Source organism: Vanessa tameamea, chromosome 6 (assembly GCF_037043105.1).
Source record: "Vanessa tameamea isolate UH-Manoa-2023 chromosome 6, ilVanTame1 primary haplotype, whole genome shotgun sequence".
In the NCBI taxonomy this organism is placed as follows: Eukaryota; Metazoa; Arthropoda; class Insecta; order Lepidoptera; family Nymphalidae; genus Vanessa; species Vanessa tameamea.
In genome coordinates this window covers 1,963,968-1,979,337 of record NC_087314.1, presented here as the reverse complement: position 1 = coordinate 1,979,337, position 15,370 = coordinate 1,963,968, and the positions used below count along the sequence as shown (strand labels likewise).

The window sequence follows — 15,370 nt, the reverse complement described above, 5'->3', positions numbered from 1 at the left end:
AAACGCGTGAGGAAAACTAAAAAACTTTTATATAAATTAAGCGCCGAACATACTTATGAACGATATTAAAAGGTAAGAGTATTTTTTTAGTAAACATATTTTTTTTTTATAAATTATGAATATTGAAAACATCTATTAGAAAAAATGTGCAATCAGTTCGCATAGAATCAGATTTTTCGAACTGTTCTTCAAATATTATGATAGAGTATTTGGTGAAAGTAAGGATAAAATCAATTGAGAGTGACTACGTTCGATCCCCATGATCTCGAAGCAATTTGATATTTTTCATTAAAAGTACTATGGGGCATATTTAGATACATATTTTTTAAATACATAATTTTATAATTAATAAAAATATAATTACTAACATATATTTATTTTTTACAGAATAAAGAAAGTCGAAAACAATAACACGGAAGCTATTTATATTGCGTAAGAGTTTAATTTTATCGATTTTGTTTATAATAGGAATTAAAGTTATGTATGAACTAATTTTAATAATAAAAAAAATAATGTAATTGTTGTGAACCAGAGAACTAGAATATTTAGAAGTGTCATTTGTACGTAATTCAAAAATTGTAATTTTTAGTAACGTCCGCCATATTAGATTGAAAATGGAAGCAATTCATGAATCGTGGATTGTCATCGAGACTAAATATGTGTGCCAACTTTCAGCTCCATAGCTTCAATGGAAGTAGGTGTAATATTGATTGCAAGATTTCAGGACATACGTACATACATTCATACATACAAGTGAAATTAAATAAAATATTTTAATAAAAAAATTAACACTAAATGTTTTTTTTTTGTAGTACCAAATCCAAATATTTTAAGTTTAATTAAATCAGTTTTATTATTTAATCATTTTCGAATAACAGTCCAAAGCAAAACAAATAATTCTAATATCCTATCTATTTTTATGAGATTTATAATTAAACCTAGTATGATTAACCTAGTTAACCAATGATTCAACCAAATCGACTTGACGACATTTTTTTCTTGTAAATATTTAGATGTTTTTGTTTTAATTGAATTTTTTTTTTCTTTGTGAACCGATATTAATAAAACGAACAAACACTACGCTATATGTTACCCCACGGTTACTACACTACAGGTTTCGAACACTTACGATTTTATTATATAAATAGATTATCAAACTTTTATAAAATATTAAAAATTGGTATGTTTTAACATTTAGTATAAGAACTAATTGTGGTAGGTATAATAATATAAATAAAAGAAAAAAAGGTTAAAACTAACTGTCTATTTTATTGTGTACAAAATATAAATAAAAATATTGTAAGTTTAATTGAATCAGTTTATTTTATAATCATTCGTTAACTAACATCGAAAGAAATAAAAACAATTCTGTTGTCCTATCTATTTTTTATGAGATTTATGATTGATCTTACTTCGCTCGGTTTGGCGCCATCTATTAGAATATTTGGGCGTAACCTTGTTACCTCGCTTAACCATTAGTTCACGGGCTTGCCGTTTTTGTCGATTTTGTAAGTGTGTGCGTGCAATTCTCAAGGGCACTTAGCTCTTGTAGTCCCCTTAATATGTACTTATTTGTAACCAAAGCCAAACCAATTTTCATAGACAATATATAAAGCTATTATAATTTACTAACATATCCCTACCACTAATTTCTTGGTTGGTGACGCATTAGCGGTATAAGAAATGGTTAATATTTCTTACAGCGCTTGGTCTATGGACGGTGGTGACCACTTACTTAAAAAATCATATACATCTATCAAGTCATAATATACAATAACCCTTTATTCAATATAACATAATGGCGAGAACAATATGGACAACATTAAAAAATAACAAGAAAAGTTTTTTCAGTATTATGTAATATAATTCCCTAGCTACTCTTTTGTTCGTATGAAATTCGAGCTGTTTGTTCAATCGCGATAAAAGTACCATTCGGGTTTCGTGTTATCCTCTTGACGTGATCCATATAAAATAATATAAAGTATTGTGTTAACTGTGCTTTATTATACGCACGATATTCGCACACAGGTTTCTATGTTACTTATTGTTTAGCAATATATTAGTAATTTTATAAAAATCGTAGACCAATTTTCATTAATAATTTCATTTGTAACTTAACCTAGAAATTCTGTAATATTATTAAATATCGAAAATATATTGTTTAAATTTTACGCTAGTTTCTCTTTTGATTTATTATACCTATATCTATTACTGTCCGTTATTTTAAAACATTTGTAAATTATTAATGTTTCTTTAACAAGCAGTTTGAAAAGCGTAAAATTACAAAAATTTAAAGTAAGTGATACTTTATGTCAGTTTTAGTGAAGCAAAGAGACTATTTTACTATTTAATTTCTGAGCTAACTAAGTTTAGCGCCATTTTACACGCAGCTGTTCGCTTTTTGAGAACGTAATTAAACGATTTTACGTCGTTATAATGTTCCTACTTAGGGCAAGTGGCGACATAATAACACTTTAAAATTGCGTCTAAGCAAGGCGAAATATTAATATTTTAATTATTAAATAACTTACTTTATTATATAAACCATGAAGTAGAGAGGATCCTATTACTTTAAAATTATTATATGTATATAAATAGATAAAAAAGTGTTTGATGAATTTAAATTTCGGAAAGGGCACGTGACAAATCAGATCATTACGGCGCGTTAATCTATCACTTATGCAAGAGGCATTACAGTGCTGACGAAGAATAATATCCAAGATGAACAATTGTCTAACATTGAGTACACTACATTCTCTGTATAACTCTGAGGTTGGATAGAGTAGTGGTTTAAATGTACTGATCTTAAGGATTGCCCTTTGTGCAACTTCTAGGGGCTTCAAAGTTGTTTTCGGAATACCACCCCAACATGAAATACAATAAGAAATCAGAGACTGACATAAGGCAAAATAAATGTTACGTATTATAAAGTGATTGGCGGTGTCACGAAGGTTTTTGAATATATATATTAATTTTCGTACTCTACAGGTCAACATGATCTTTAAAATTTTAAAAATTGTCTAATATCAGGCCAAGATATTTTATAGTATCGGTTGAAGATATGGAAGGGCATTGACAACAACGATTAAAAAAACAAGAGTGGGCAAACAAAGTTAAAGAAGTTTTCGGTTGAGAGATTGGGCGGATAGACTAGTTAATAAATTTAGTTTTGGAAGGATTTAGTGTTAGATTTTTTTTCTTCGAGTAGACTCAATTTTGTTAATAAAGAGAACTTTTCTCTTTCTAATCCAGTTATTTTATTTTCTAAGGAAGTAAGCTGTTCAGACAGGCTTGTCATAGATTTTTCAATTTCCGTATTTGTGTTTTCAATTTTTGAATATTGTTTATTTTTAATATATAATTTTCAAATTGTATCATACGCTTATTTTGGTCTGTAAAACAATCTGATATAATATCTCTTATTTCTTTTTTAAAATCCGAAAGTTCGTCAATAACATCATCATTCGAGATACAGCGTCGCTTTGCGCGTTGTGTGACGCAGGTAAGGTTTGGGGATAATTGCTCGTCTGTGTTAAGTTTTCTTAAGTCGGACTCTGATCGTGAAGGAGTTGTATGCGGCGCAAATGAGCTAGGAGGATTCTTGTACATTGCTGTAATGATCCTAAGCCGTTGAGAAATATAGATGGCTGTTACAGTAACCGTTGGGCAGAAGCAAGCGATCGTTTTGGTATTCGCTTAATATTAAAAGGTGGGTGCGTAAATAGTGTATGGAATTAGATACCACTATGCGTATACGCAGGCTCCTCCCAAACGGCAACACCCACTGCTTCAATGCTTCTCAACAATGGGCGGGTGTAATGGGCAGATAAGCAAAAACCAATTGTATAATTGCTTGCTAATCGGTGTGTATGGTAGTGGTGGTAGCAATAGTGTATGTGCAACGTTAAGCTCGCCGCCGTGTTATGCTGGTATCCTATTACACACGCGAAATTTATACACTTTGTTTTATTATTTTAATTTAATTTAGCAACAAAATAAACATCTGCTTCAGTTGGATGCCGAGGGGGAAGGGGTCAGATCGGTGAATACATTCCATAAATTAGAACTCGTTTAAATTAACTTAAATCTATGATTATTTTAATTTATTTTTTTATTTATTTAATATTAAGCTATTTTAAAATAAGTTTGTGGATTATATGTACATTTTTTAATGATATACGTATCAATGCATGATACCAAGTATTTTATTTTATTAGAGTAAAATATGAAATACCTTGAACGCTTACAAAGCTTATCTAGACTATTGTTTTTTTTTTCTTAAAAGTCCTAATAGCATAAACGTTGTATTTAATTATTATTTTTTTATGTATTACTCGTTTTTTTAGTGTAATTTATGTAGTAAAATGATAACACAACCGATTCAACGTAAAAAAGTATGGTAATAGCGAATGGACCAATCCACTCAATCAATCTATTTAATCATTCCATTCTATTATTTTATTATATTTATATATTTTGCGGATAAGTGGCTGGATAAATTTCTCAATGTTATTACTCCTGTAAATCAATTGCATATAGTCAGTAACTCGTTTGTCAATCAACTAAATTCCAGAATTATTTCATCGGATACTTTTTACAAAAAAAATACCAGTGTTTACTGTTAGGTTCAATCATAAGCATTTTAATTAAAAAACGACAGAGCATAAAATCATTTAAGATAACTTTTGAACGCTCCTTAAACATACACCAATATTTTCATGTCATCTGTCAAATGTCAATACTTTATAATCTGTCTCTGTACGTATATAAATTGATTTGTTTAAAAACGTGATGATCTCACAAATCAATTACTAATTACTCAAAAATTGAAATAGGAAATAATACATACCATTGAAATAAGATATAATACATTTAAAAATAGCTGGGACCTACGTAACATTAACAATTTAGTTTATAAGAAAGTGTTGTCAAAAATGTCACAACAGATTATTTTTATCAAAAATGTCTGAAGTTGTAGAGAAAGAAGAAAAGATTATCGACTTTGATCCGATATTGCCAGACAAGGGTATTTTGTTTTATGAAGAATGCCCATCAGAGTATGAGATTGAAAAGCCTATACTTCTACCATTGAAATCTCCAACGCAAGTTCGTTTTGAACAATTACAACACGAAGCTGTGCAAATGTGGAAAGAAAAACAAAAACTAATTAAGAAAAACTAACATATGTGTCTTATTTTTTAACGTAAACTTAAAACAACTTAAGTAAAATGGCTTATACATTGTTTGTGATTGAAATTATATCGGCGTTCATATTAGCTGCTACACTATTATACAGATATGGAGACTGCTATAGAAATCACATATTAGTGACTGTGTCTGTTTTAACAGCATGGTACTTCTCATTTGTTATTATGTTCATTTTACCTCTGGATGTATCATCGGTGAGTATTTAAATAATAGGTTATTATTATTACAAAAAAAAATTTTTTGTTAAAATTATTTCAAAGTGATATTTGGTGTTCTTGGTTGTTTATAATTTACTAAAACAATTTAAAACATCATTCATGCATACTTTTAAATTTTCAATTATATTTATTTATCATAATTGGCTACCTAGTAAGTGGTTGACTTCCCCCATGTATATTTTAACTGCATGCTTGTTAGAAACGATGCACCACCAACTAAGTATCAATGTTGCAATGCCTGTCAAATCAGAATCTTGTATATATATATTTATAAACTTGTGCGATTTGTAAAATTGAATCCTCATTTATTCAAAAACACTATTGATGAAGTCTCAAGAAGTACAAGAAATACAGTAAAAATAGTTTACAATATCACTTCACTTCACTTTATATTTATAAAAATACAGTACTATAATTGATTTCAAGTATATTAGTTCATAAAAAAACATAGGTGTTATTCTTTTATAAAAAATATCAAGCTATTAAATGCTAATTTCATAATAATAAGCTGTAGTTGAAATGCTAATTTCAACTACAGCTTTTTATTTATGTATTCTAAAGTATTCAGTACATAATTTTTTGCTATTTTACAAAGATATTAAGAGATTATACAAAAAAAACTCGTAACAAGTCTCCTTACTATAGTTATCTCTTTAAAAACATTTTCTTATATGATATATTATATTTCAGACTTTTTATCGGCAATGCCTAGATAACTCGACACATATAACAACTGCAACACCAGATATTGCTATACCAAGTACAGCAGCACCACCAGAGAAACATTGCCAAGAACCATGGAGTTTTGTACCAGATTCTGTATTTCCTAATCTGTGGCGAGTAGTTTACTGGACCTCACAATGTTTGACATGGTAAAAAATATTTTTTTACTTTTGTATGTCTATTATGTTAAAGTAACAGCTTAGCTAATGCCGTTCCTCCTCTTTGAGGAAAATTTTTGGAACCAGAATACTTAAATGCGAATTAGTGAATCTAACACATGCTATCTCCTCACAATGTATTCTAATACATGCGGCCTCCTAACAATGTATTCTTTAAGGCTAGACTTCAATCCAAACATCAATGAGTTTTTATCTTGCCAATGAATTTCATACTTGCTACTAATTAGGAACAAATAAATGACAACAAAATTTCTAAGTAGTTGTAAAAATGTTGTCACGTTTATAATTATAACTTATGATTTTAAACATTGCCAACCTTGAGAAATGTTATGTGACTTGTGCCTGTACATTAGCTTACTTTCCCATTAAACCGGAACAATTAAATATTGATATTTATCAATAAAATATGTAACTAATAGGTACCTAGCCAGACGGGCCGGCACAAAGTCCTTCCCCCAAGTAAAATATACTAGATACTTATAAGTTGTTGCATTGCCTATTTTATACAATAAATGTTTTGTCTTATCTAGGCTCCATAACTCTTAATATCGTTTTATTACAGGCTTATCATGCCAATGATGCAGTCATACAGTAAAGCCGGTGACTTCACTGTAAAGGGCAAACTCAAATCTGCATTAGTTGACAATGCTATATACTATGGTTCATACTTATTCATATGCGGTATACTGCTTATATACATAGCCTTGAAACCGGGAGTATATTTAGATGGACCAAAGATCAAAGCTATCGCATCATCAGCCAGTAACACCTGGGGACTGTTTCTCCTGATTTTACTTCTTGGCTATTCCCTTGTTGAAGTACCGAGAAACTTATGGAATAACTCAAAGAAGAATTATACTTTAACTTACACTTACTTTAAGATTGCTAAGTTGAGTACAGATAAATGTGAAGCGGAAGAAACTGTTGAGGAAATTTTAGAGGTGATTTCAATCTGTTTTCAATCTCTTATACTGTCTAACGGCTAACTCATGCCCCTGATATCCTAGAATTGCTGGTTCAAATCCTGTATATATAATAAGGTCATATCTTAGTCTACATAAAACAAATATTTGCTATTTAGTGCCTATACATATGATATCACAATAACTCGATCTTGAATTGAATTAGTTTTAGAGATGTTGTTATTCATGTGCATATTAGCCTATATATTTAGTTCAAAGGGACTAGCTTTTTAATTTCTATGATATAACATTGTAATCATATTAATACCTTTTTTTATCATATATGTTATTTTTTGTTTCTTAAAGGTAATAAAATAAGGCCCATACTTATATTTCCTTATTTTTTATATAATTACTAGCTGTGCCCGCGACTTCGTGCGTGTTTGAATTTAAGCTTTGGTTATTTTGATATATGTACCGTGTATTATATTTTAATATTATAAACAGACACTGCAATTATATTATATGTGTAGATTAATATTCCTATTTTATCCTTCAGTTAAGCACAATGCATAGAAGTCCTAAGAATTATAAAAGTACAAGGAGAAGGTTTGAACCTGTGACTGGTGTTTCTTTGCTTGTATTCCAATGAGCTGTAGAGGACTAAATGCTTAATATTAATAATGTTATTATACTAATCAAATTTTGATGAAATTCCATAGAGCCTAAACTCCATCACTGCAGCAGTAGGCCCCGGTCACCCCCTCCACCGGCACGTAGAAACAATAGTGCAGAAGCTACCCATCCAATTACGTGACAAGCTTAACTCTCGAGCACCACCTGAAAGACCTTCGCCACCTTCTCTTAAGTCACTCGTTAACTTGCATAAGAAAGTAAGTGAATAAATATTTTGATGTTGTCATATAAATTTAATTGTATTGAATGATATTTACCCAATTTTTACGTACTGGCTAGTTCATGTGACTGCCTCCTAGGTCTAGTGGCTAGATATTAGGCTCCAAACACCGAGGTTCTGGGTTCATACCCCAGATTGGGTTGATGAAAAGAATTTTAGAAACCAATTTCTCTAAAATACTTTTCATTTTTGGGTTTTCTATCGAAAAGTTCTCAGTACCGGCCCATAGTCTGGAATATGAAAGTAGGTACGCTCCCATAACTTGGAAAGCACATAAAGCCGATGGTCCAGCCCCTAAACAATTATACTATGACGTATATGTCTGGCGTTTACTCTTGCTCTATATATGATTAAAAGATTAAACATAATGTTGAATATTTGCAGACTATTAAGTCTCTGCACGTACTGCAACGCACGGAGACGCAGTGGGGCCTGATGCTGGAGCGCATATTCCACCTGGAGGACGTGTCGTCCAACTGCCGCTCGCCCGACCAGCGCTTCCAGCACACCTTCCACACGCCGAGACCCAGGATACAGCGGCTGCTCTATCCGCCTATTTTAGGTGACTCTAGATTTTATTTATTTGAAAACGTTTTAATATTTATTTCTTTTATAAGTAACTTAAAATATGAATATTTAGTTGGCCCTATATACATTTTAAATTATGAGCCCTCTCCGAGATACACGAATAGGCTATTTGACAATGCGAAAAATAAAGTGTCAATTATTGTAATCAGTATATATTATGAGATTAAAATTACAACATTGCAACTTACATTGTCTAGTAAAAAGGGAAGAAGGAATCCTTAGTCCAGAAGTGAGACACATAAATATTTATAAAACTTAAAAATGAAAACAAATGGTTCCAAAGAAATAACAATCTATTATATATTATTGTTTTAGAATGGTACTGGGAGTGCTTCTTCAGGCAATATTTCCTGAAAGCAATGGCCGTTGTGACGTGCATCATGTCGGTGGCTGTCGTGTGGTCCGAGGTCACGTTCTTCAGCAAGAAGCCCGTGCTGTCCATATTCGCTAATATAGTCATTACTGCAAATAAACACTACAATTATACTGCTATTGTGGTAAGTTATCTTATACGTTATTTTTAAAATACAAGCTGTTATACTTTATATTGTTATAATATTACTATAAATAATACTCACTATGAATAATGGTATTAAATAATTTGCTAATGTAATATTTGTGTTATAAAAAAAAATATATATTTTAAAATATGTTACAGTGATAACATAATCTATGCACCCAATGCCATTATCCTAATTTAATTCTGCCCAAAGTGAATAATTGTCAATGTACGCAGGTGACATTAGATATCTAATGAGTACTCTCATTGTCCGATTGAATACAAACGCAATATTTTATCGAGCCCGAGCCAGAATTCGAATTCTGGATCTCATGATCTGCAACTATATAGATTATCTATTACTACTAAACACAATAAGGTTTGTTTAATATTAAAATATATTATTTTCTAGACAATATCAACATTAATCATCGGCTACATGTTCTACTGCGCGTACTCGACGGTGCTGAAGATTCGCCTGCTGAACCTGTACTACCTCGCCCCCCACCACCAGACCAACGAGTACAGCCTCATCTTCTCCGGCATGATGGTCTGCCGGCTGACGCCCGCTATGTGTCTCAACTTCCTCAGCTTGGTGCACATGGACTCGCACGTTATCAAAGAGAGGGTCATGGAGACATATTACACTCAGGTATGTAAAAATATATTATTATTTGTATTGGTATAGGTTTTTTATATAACAAAGCATAATGTAGATATTCCAAAATAAAATAGATATGGATGACGCTTTAATCAAAATTCCTAGTAATACAATTTGTTTAAACCAATTGATGTATGATGTCAACTAGGATCTTAATCGATGGTTTGTTTAAATTCTGCTATGTTGCTACCATACACTGGAGCAATGTGATGGAATATGTTTTAAGATTCTCTAAGAGACTTGAGAAACTTATGAGCTTGGCTGAGATTCTTTAAGAAAATGACAATGAGTCTTAAAGTAATTCTGATTCATTGTCATTGTCACTCATCGACAAATCATATCAATCAGGTCTAAATTAAAACATCCGAATACCTTTTTTTTTATTCAAATAAATTTTTACATTATTTACAGATAATGGGTCACATGGACGTCTTAGGGATCATCGCTGAGGGATTCAACATATATTTCCCCATGCTGGTGGTTCTGCTGTGCCTCGCCACCTACCTCTCTCTGGGCAGTCGGTTACTGTCGCTGTGCGGCTTCCAGCAGTTCGTGGGTGACGACGAGCTCACTACCGACCTCGTTGATGAAGGAAGGGAGATTGTTAAGCGAGGTTATTATGTTTTAGCTGTCTTACCATCGTGCTAACATTAGTAGTCTGTATGTTTTCCGCTATGCGTACATGTGTGCAAACAGGCATAAGGGATATAACATCTTAGTTCCCATAGTTTGCGAGGTAGTGACAATAAAGGAGTTGTTAATACTTGTTGGTAGGGCTTCGTGCAAGCTGCGTGGAAACAGCAGTTCTCAGGATTGTTGTGGTCTGGTTTGAAGGGTGAGTGAGCCATGAGTAACTACAGGTACAGGCGACATAACTTCTTAGTTTCCAAAGTTGGTAAAACATGGGCTATGTAATGCTTAATATTTCTTACAGCACCATTGTCTATGAGTGGTGGTGACCACTTACCATCAGGTGACATTCTTTTACTCGTCCGCCTATGTTATATAAAAAAAAACGAACAATAGCTTTTCTCGTGCTCACTCTGCGTTCTTAAAAAATAAACTAAACATTATATAATTTAAATAAGAGTCAAGACGCATAGAACACGTGAATTGTACGTACAAATCCAGACAAGCGCCACTATTTGTGTGCTTAATAAGGAAGTAACAGGTGCTATATAAAATTCTGACATATGTGTATGGACACACAAACAATATCACAAGAATATTTCTTAGACACATAGGAAACCTCTGCTCAGCTGTGCGACAAACACATGCTGTTTTTATAACGTATTTATTTTAAAATAAAATATCGTTACAGAAAAACGCAAACGCCAACGGGCTGAAGAATCGATAGCACGCAGCCGCGAGTACAACGAACGCTTCTCCAGCTACAGATCTGCGAGGGACAACCGAGACGGAGGTAATACGACCACGTTTGCTATACGGTGTGTTTTATTGATGCAAACGAGTCAGCGGTTCAGTAATTTTGGTATACCTAAATACACACTCTGGTATACCTAAATCCCTTTTATATATAGGCTATACACTATCACGCTGCGACCAATAGAAGTGAAGCATTCATGAAAAAAAACGAGGGAAAATTATTCCTTTTGAGAGTTTCCGTTTCGTGCGCTGCATAAACGGTTAAAGTTTCTCAAAAATATGTAATATAGCCGAGCAACGTCGGGGTAGTTAACCATAACATTTTAACACGTAACTAAGCCATGTCACTGTATAGCACAGATAATGCAATCAGTTATTGTGCACGTCGGTCACATTCCAGCCCGCACCGGGCTGCTCAACGACGTGGACTCAGACTACTACGTGACGCCGAGCCCCGAGACGCAGCGCGGCGGCGGCTACCAGCGCGCCGAGCCCGACGGCGCCCTCGCCGACCTCGAGCGGCGCCTCGGCGACGGCGCGCTGCCCGCCGTGCGCACCGAGCTGGACGGCCGGCGCCGCGACAACATGACCCTGCCGCCCCGCGGCCTGTTCGACGACGTGTAGCGGCCCGGCCGACGGCAGGCAGCACCGGGGGCGATAGACGTGGTCTATGTACAGACGCTAAATAAGGGACCGGGAGATCAGAAAATTACGTATAATAACGACCACCCATCTTAATCATAAAAATCGTCTCGCTCGTTGTTAGAATTAAAATAATTGTGAACTAGAAATTCAAGTAACAGACAAATCTAAACCTAAGTGTAAAAAATGACCATTGAAAGAGGACTAGTAAGTTTCAGCCGCCTCTTGATATAATTTTTTCATCTCAATCCTTCTTTCTGGAAACTAATGGAGGATAACTTTTATCGACTTTTTTCTGACAACCATACATCACTAGTAGTAGTAGTGTGCAATGTTACGTTTCGCACGAGGTAACATTGTTTCCGATATACTTTTAATACTTTAGTACATTTACTAGGAACGGTCCTCAACCATTTTGTGAAGGTATAATTACTCGGATGAGAATGTATTATTTATATATATGTTTATTGTTCGTAATTAATATAATTATATTGTGACACGTATTATTAGATTGGTTAAGATGTGTTTTTTTTTTTTTAAATATTTTACAGGCCTAATATATGTATGCATGATTTCGCTTTAAAATATAAGTTAAAAACGCAAAAAAAAAAAACAAGCTTCAAAATTGATGATTTTTTAATTTTGAATGGGGACGTTATAAAAATCAATATTTATTGTTATTATGAGAGTTATGGACTGAGATGAACAAAATTGTAATATTTTTATTTTTGTATGTCCCTTCATAACATCTTGTCTATAACTTTTGAAAATAATTACGTCATCATGTAATTATTTTCATTTAGTAGTGGCTATTTTTACACATTATGCATGTAAACCAACCTTTACTTGAAACGGGTACAAGAGACTACTGTATATTCACACTTCTTTAAAAACACGAATAAATGAAACCATCTGTCGTGATTATGGAAACTGTCAATTGATACCTTAATGTTATCATATAAGTTTGTAAAGTATTTGTAATTACAATAATAATAGCAATTTGTATATCTGCAGCTGAGAAATATTAAATATATAATTAAACGAAATAGATTGTGTAGTACTAGAATGAGCTAGCTAACATATTGTATTATAAGAAATTTTACAAATCTTTAACGCTGTCGTTTGTCAATTTGAATTGAAAACATTTTGTTTTTTATTCAAATCATCAAAATAAATTAATACGTTTTAGAATTATGAAAATTAATATATAATATAACTATTCATCATTCGTACGTCCGTTATTTTGTAGAATATAAAAGTTTGCTACGTTTAGTCCATTTACAATGTAAATATAATCTTATAGTATATAAATAATATTTATTCAGAACTGCTCGCTTATATATAAGGCAGATCCATGTTGGGCCGATAAGTTATTGGGTTTTTCAGATGAAAAATTTTCAGTAGCAGCTCGTCTGGAAATTGGAAGTATGTAGACTCCCATCATCCATGCCTCGAAAGCACGATAAGCCATTGGTCCTACACCTGAACTCTTTCCTACCGTCTCGGATTTGCGGTCCTGTCGGACTATAAAAGTGATGGATTAGGAGTGCATCTGTGTCGGCGTTAAGGCCGGACCGTGAGTTTGTGGGGCCCTGGACTAATACTACTTAGGAGCCCCACTTAAGACACGCCTGAACGTAGACTTGAATAAAATTAATTGAATGGGTTTGATCAATTGCAGGATTCACAGGGCTGCAAACCATACGATCTATTTAATTTAATAAAATGATGGATTCTTTCGCATTATCGTCTATTTTTGACTTTGACCTGACTTAGCTGGGGGCCCCTTGAATCCACGGGGCCCGGGGCTGAAGCCCAAAAAGCTATACGGTAGATCCGGCCCTGGTCGGCGTACACACTTGCGCACTATATGTTCTGCGTAGGTGGCTAGTCTACCTTGAGTTTAGCCGCTGTGAACAAAATCGGTCAAGACGACATAATTATCAAAAACTTATCATTTTTTTGAAGGTCACATTTGTATGTATGTCTTCACGGACCCTTCACAGACTAGTTGTAATATTTAAAGGTATTGTCACATAAAATATATTTATGTTGCGTGCGTGCTTATTTTTAAGACTAGTGATTTTTTGTACAAAAATGATTTTGATTTATGTGTTGTTTTTGTTATTTAATGAATAATTTAAGCTTTATTTACATAGGTTACTAATGTTTGCCATACGATCATCTTGCAAATAATTTAATCCACTAATAAATTATATCAAATTATATTCAAAGTTAAAAATGGGTTAATATATTATGGATTTATTATATATATTATATTTCTAACATAAAATCTTATTAACGTTTATTTAATCCTTTTATGTTCGCCATATTGAATGATTTTCAAAGTTAAAAGAGTGTGCAGCATTCCTTTTCAATAAATAAAAAAATAAATCTGATAACCTGTAAATGTCCTAATCACCTTTTAAGTTTTTGGAGCTCATTCCGTCACACTGTTCCAGTGTGGGTCGAATCACTGAATAGACAAGATTAATAACTACAAACTAATGTCTGTAAATTATAAAACCAGCTTATAGTGCTTAATACATACTCGATTATCTCTTCATAATAATACCAAATTGATAATAAAGGTCACTTGGATATTTGCTTTTGCATGCTTTTTTTTCAGTATTGCATTTCTTTGTTCTAACATAAAATCAGTTATAATTAATGTATTCTTATTTTGTAAAATGCTTGAGCCAGTCAGTTTTTAGGCGGAATTATAATAATACATACTTTTATTGGACAAGGTAGCAAACAGGTAGCGCTAATACTTCTATTTATATGCATTCAAGTTTCATTTTGTACTTTGAAGTTAGTTGATACTTAAAATACTTGTGTGCGACGGACACCATGAACCAGAATAATATTAATGAGTAGAAAAAAAGCATTCAACTGATCATTTGTATAATAGATATTTACTCTGAACTAATGTTGCTGTTTACTAGTTTAAGTTTTTGTACATACAATATAGTCAGATGTTTACAAATAATGTAAATTTAATATTATAATGTATTCTGTTATTATGTTATTATCGTTTGTTCCATTCCATTCATAAATGCGATGCATTAAATATATGTGATAAATTTGTATGTTTGTTTTTATTTTTGTCAAAATGTTCAGAATTAATGGTATAATTTCCGTACCAATTATGTGTTTACTAATTATGTATAAAAAATATTTTAAATTTTCTGGAAACAGTTACTATTTAGAAGCATCAGATCAAATTTACAAAATAACATTTAAACAAATAAGACTTAGACGTCCAATTAACACAATATCTTGAATAATTTTTGATATTCATTCGAAAGTTTGTAAGTGAAATTAAAGTGGATATAATATATTGATTAAAAATATTAGTACTGCATAATATAGTACTAGAAAATACATATGGAATGTGTGAGTCTAAGGATTAGTTATATTTGCTCTTTCGATTAGAATAGCCTAT

General features: G+C 32.5%; 1 protein-coding gene across 2 annotated transcripts; it reads left to right on the top strand.

Annotated features, from left to right (window-relative positions):
* Positions 1-5,014: 5,014 nt before the first annotated feature.
* On the top strand, positions 5,015-12,436 carry LOC113393240 (LMBR1 domain-containing protein 2 homolog). Of its 2 annotated transcripts, none has more exons than XM_026630027.2 (10): positions 5,015-5,402; positions 6,117-6,298; positions 6,891-7,269; positions 7,953-8,123; positions 8,531-8,708; positions 9,050-9,231; positions 9,646-9,885; positions 10,306-10,507; positions 11,216-11,317; positions 11,681-12,436. In XM_026630027.2, the coding sequence occupies exons 1-10, from the start codon at positions 5,229-5,231 to the stop codon at positions 11,902-11,904; spliced, it is 2,034 nt and encodes a 677-aa protein (XP_026485812.2). In that variant the 5' UTR covers positions 5,015-5,228; the 3' UTR covers positions 11,905-12,436. The 2 variants fall into 2 exon arrangements, with proteins under 2 accessions (XP_026485812.2, XP_064071286.1); XM_064215216.1 differs by having other exon boundaries at positions 11,714-12,435.
* The last annotated feature ends 2,934 nt before the right edge of the window (positions 12,437-15,370 follow it).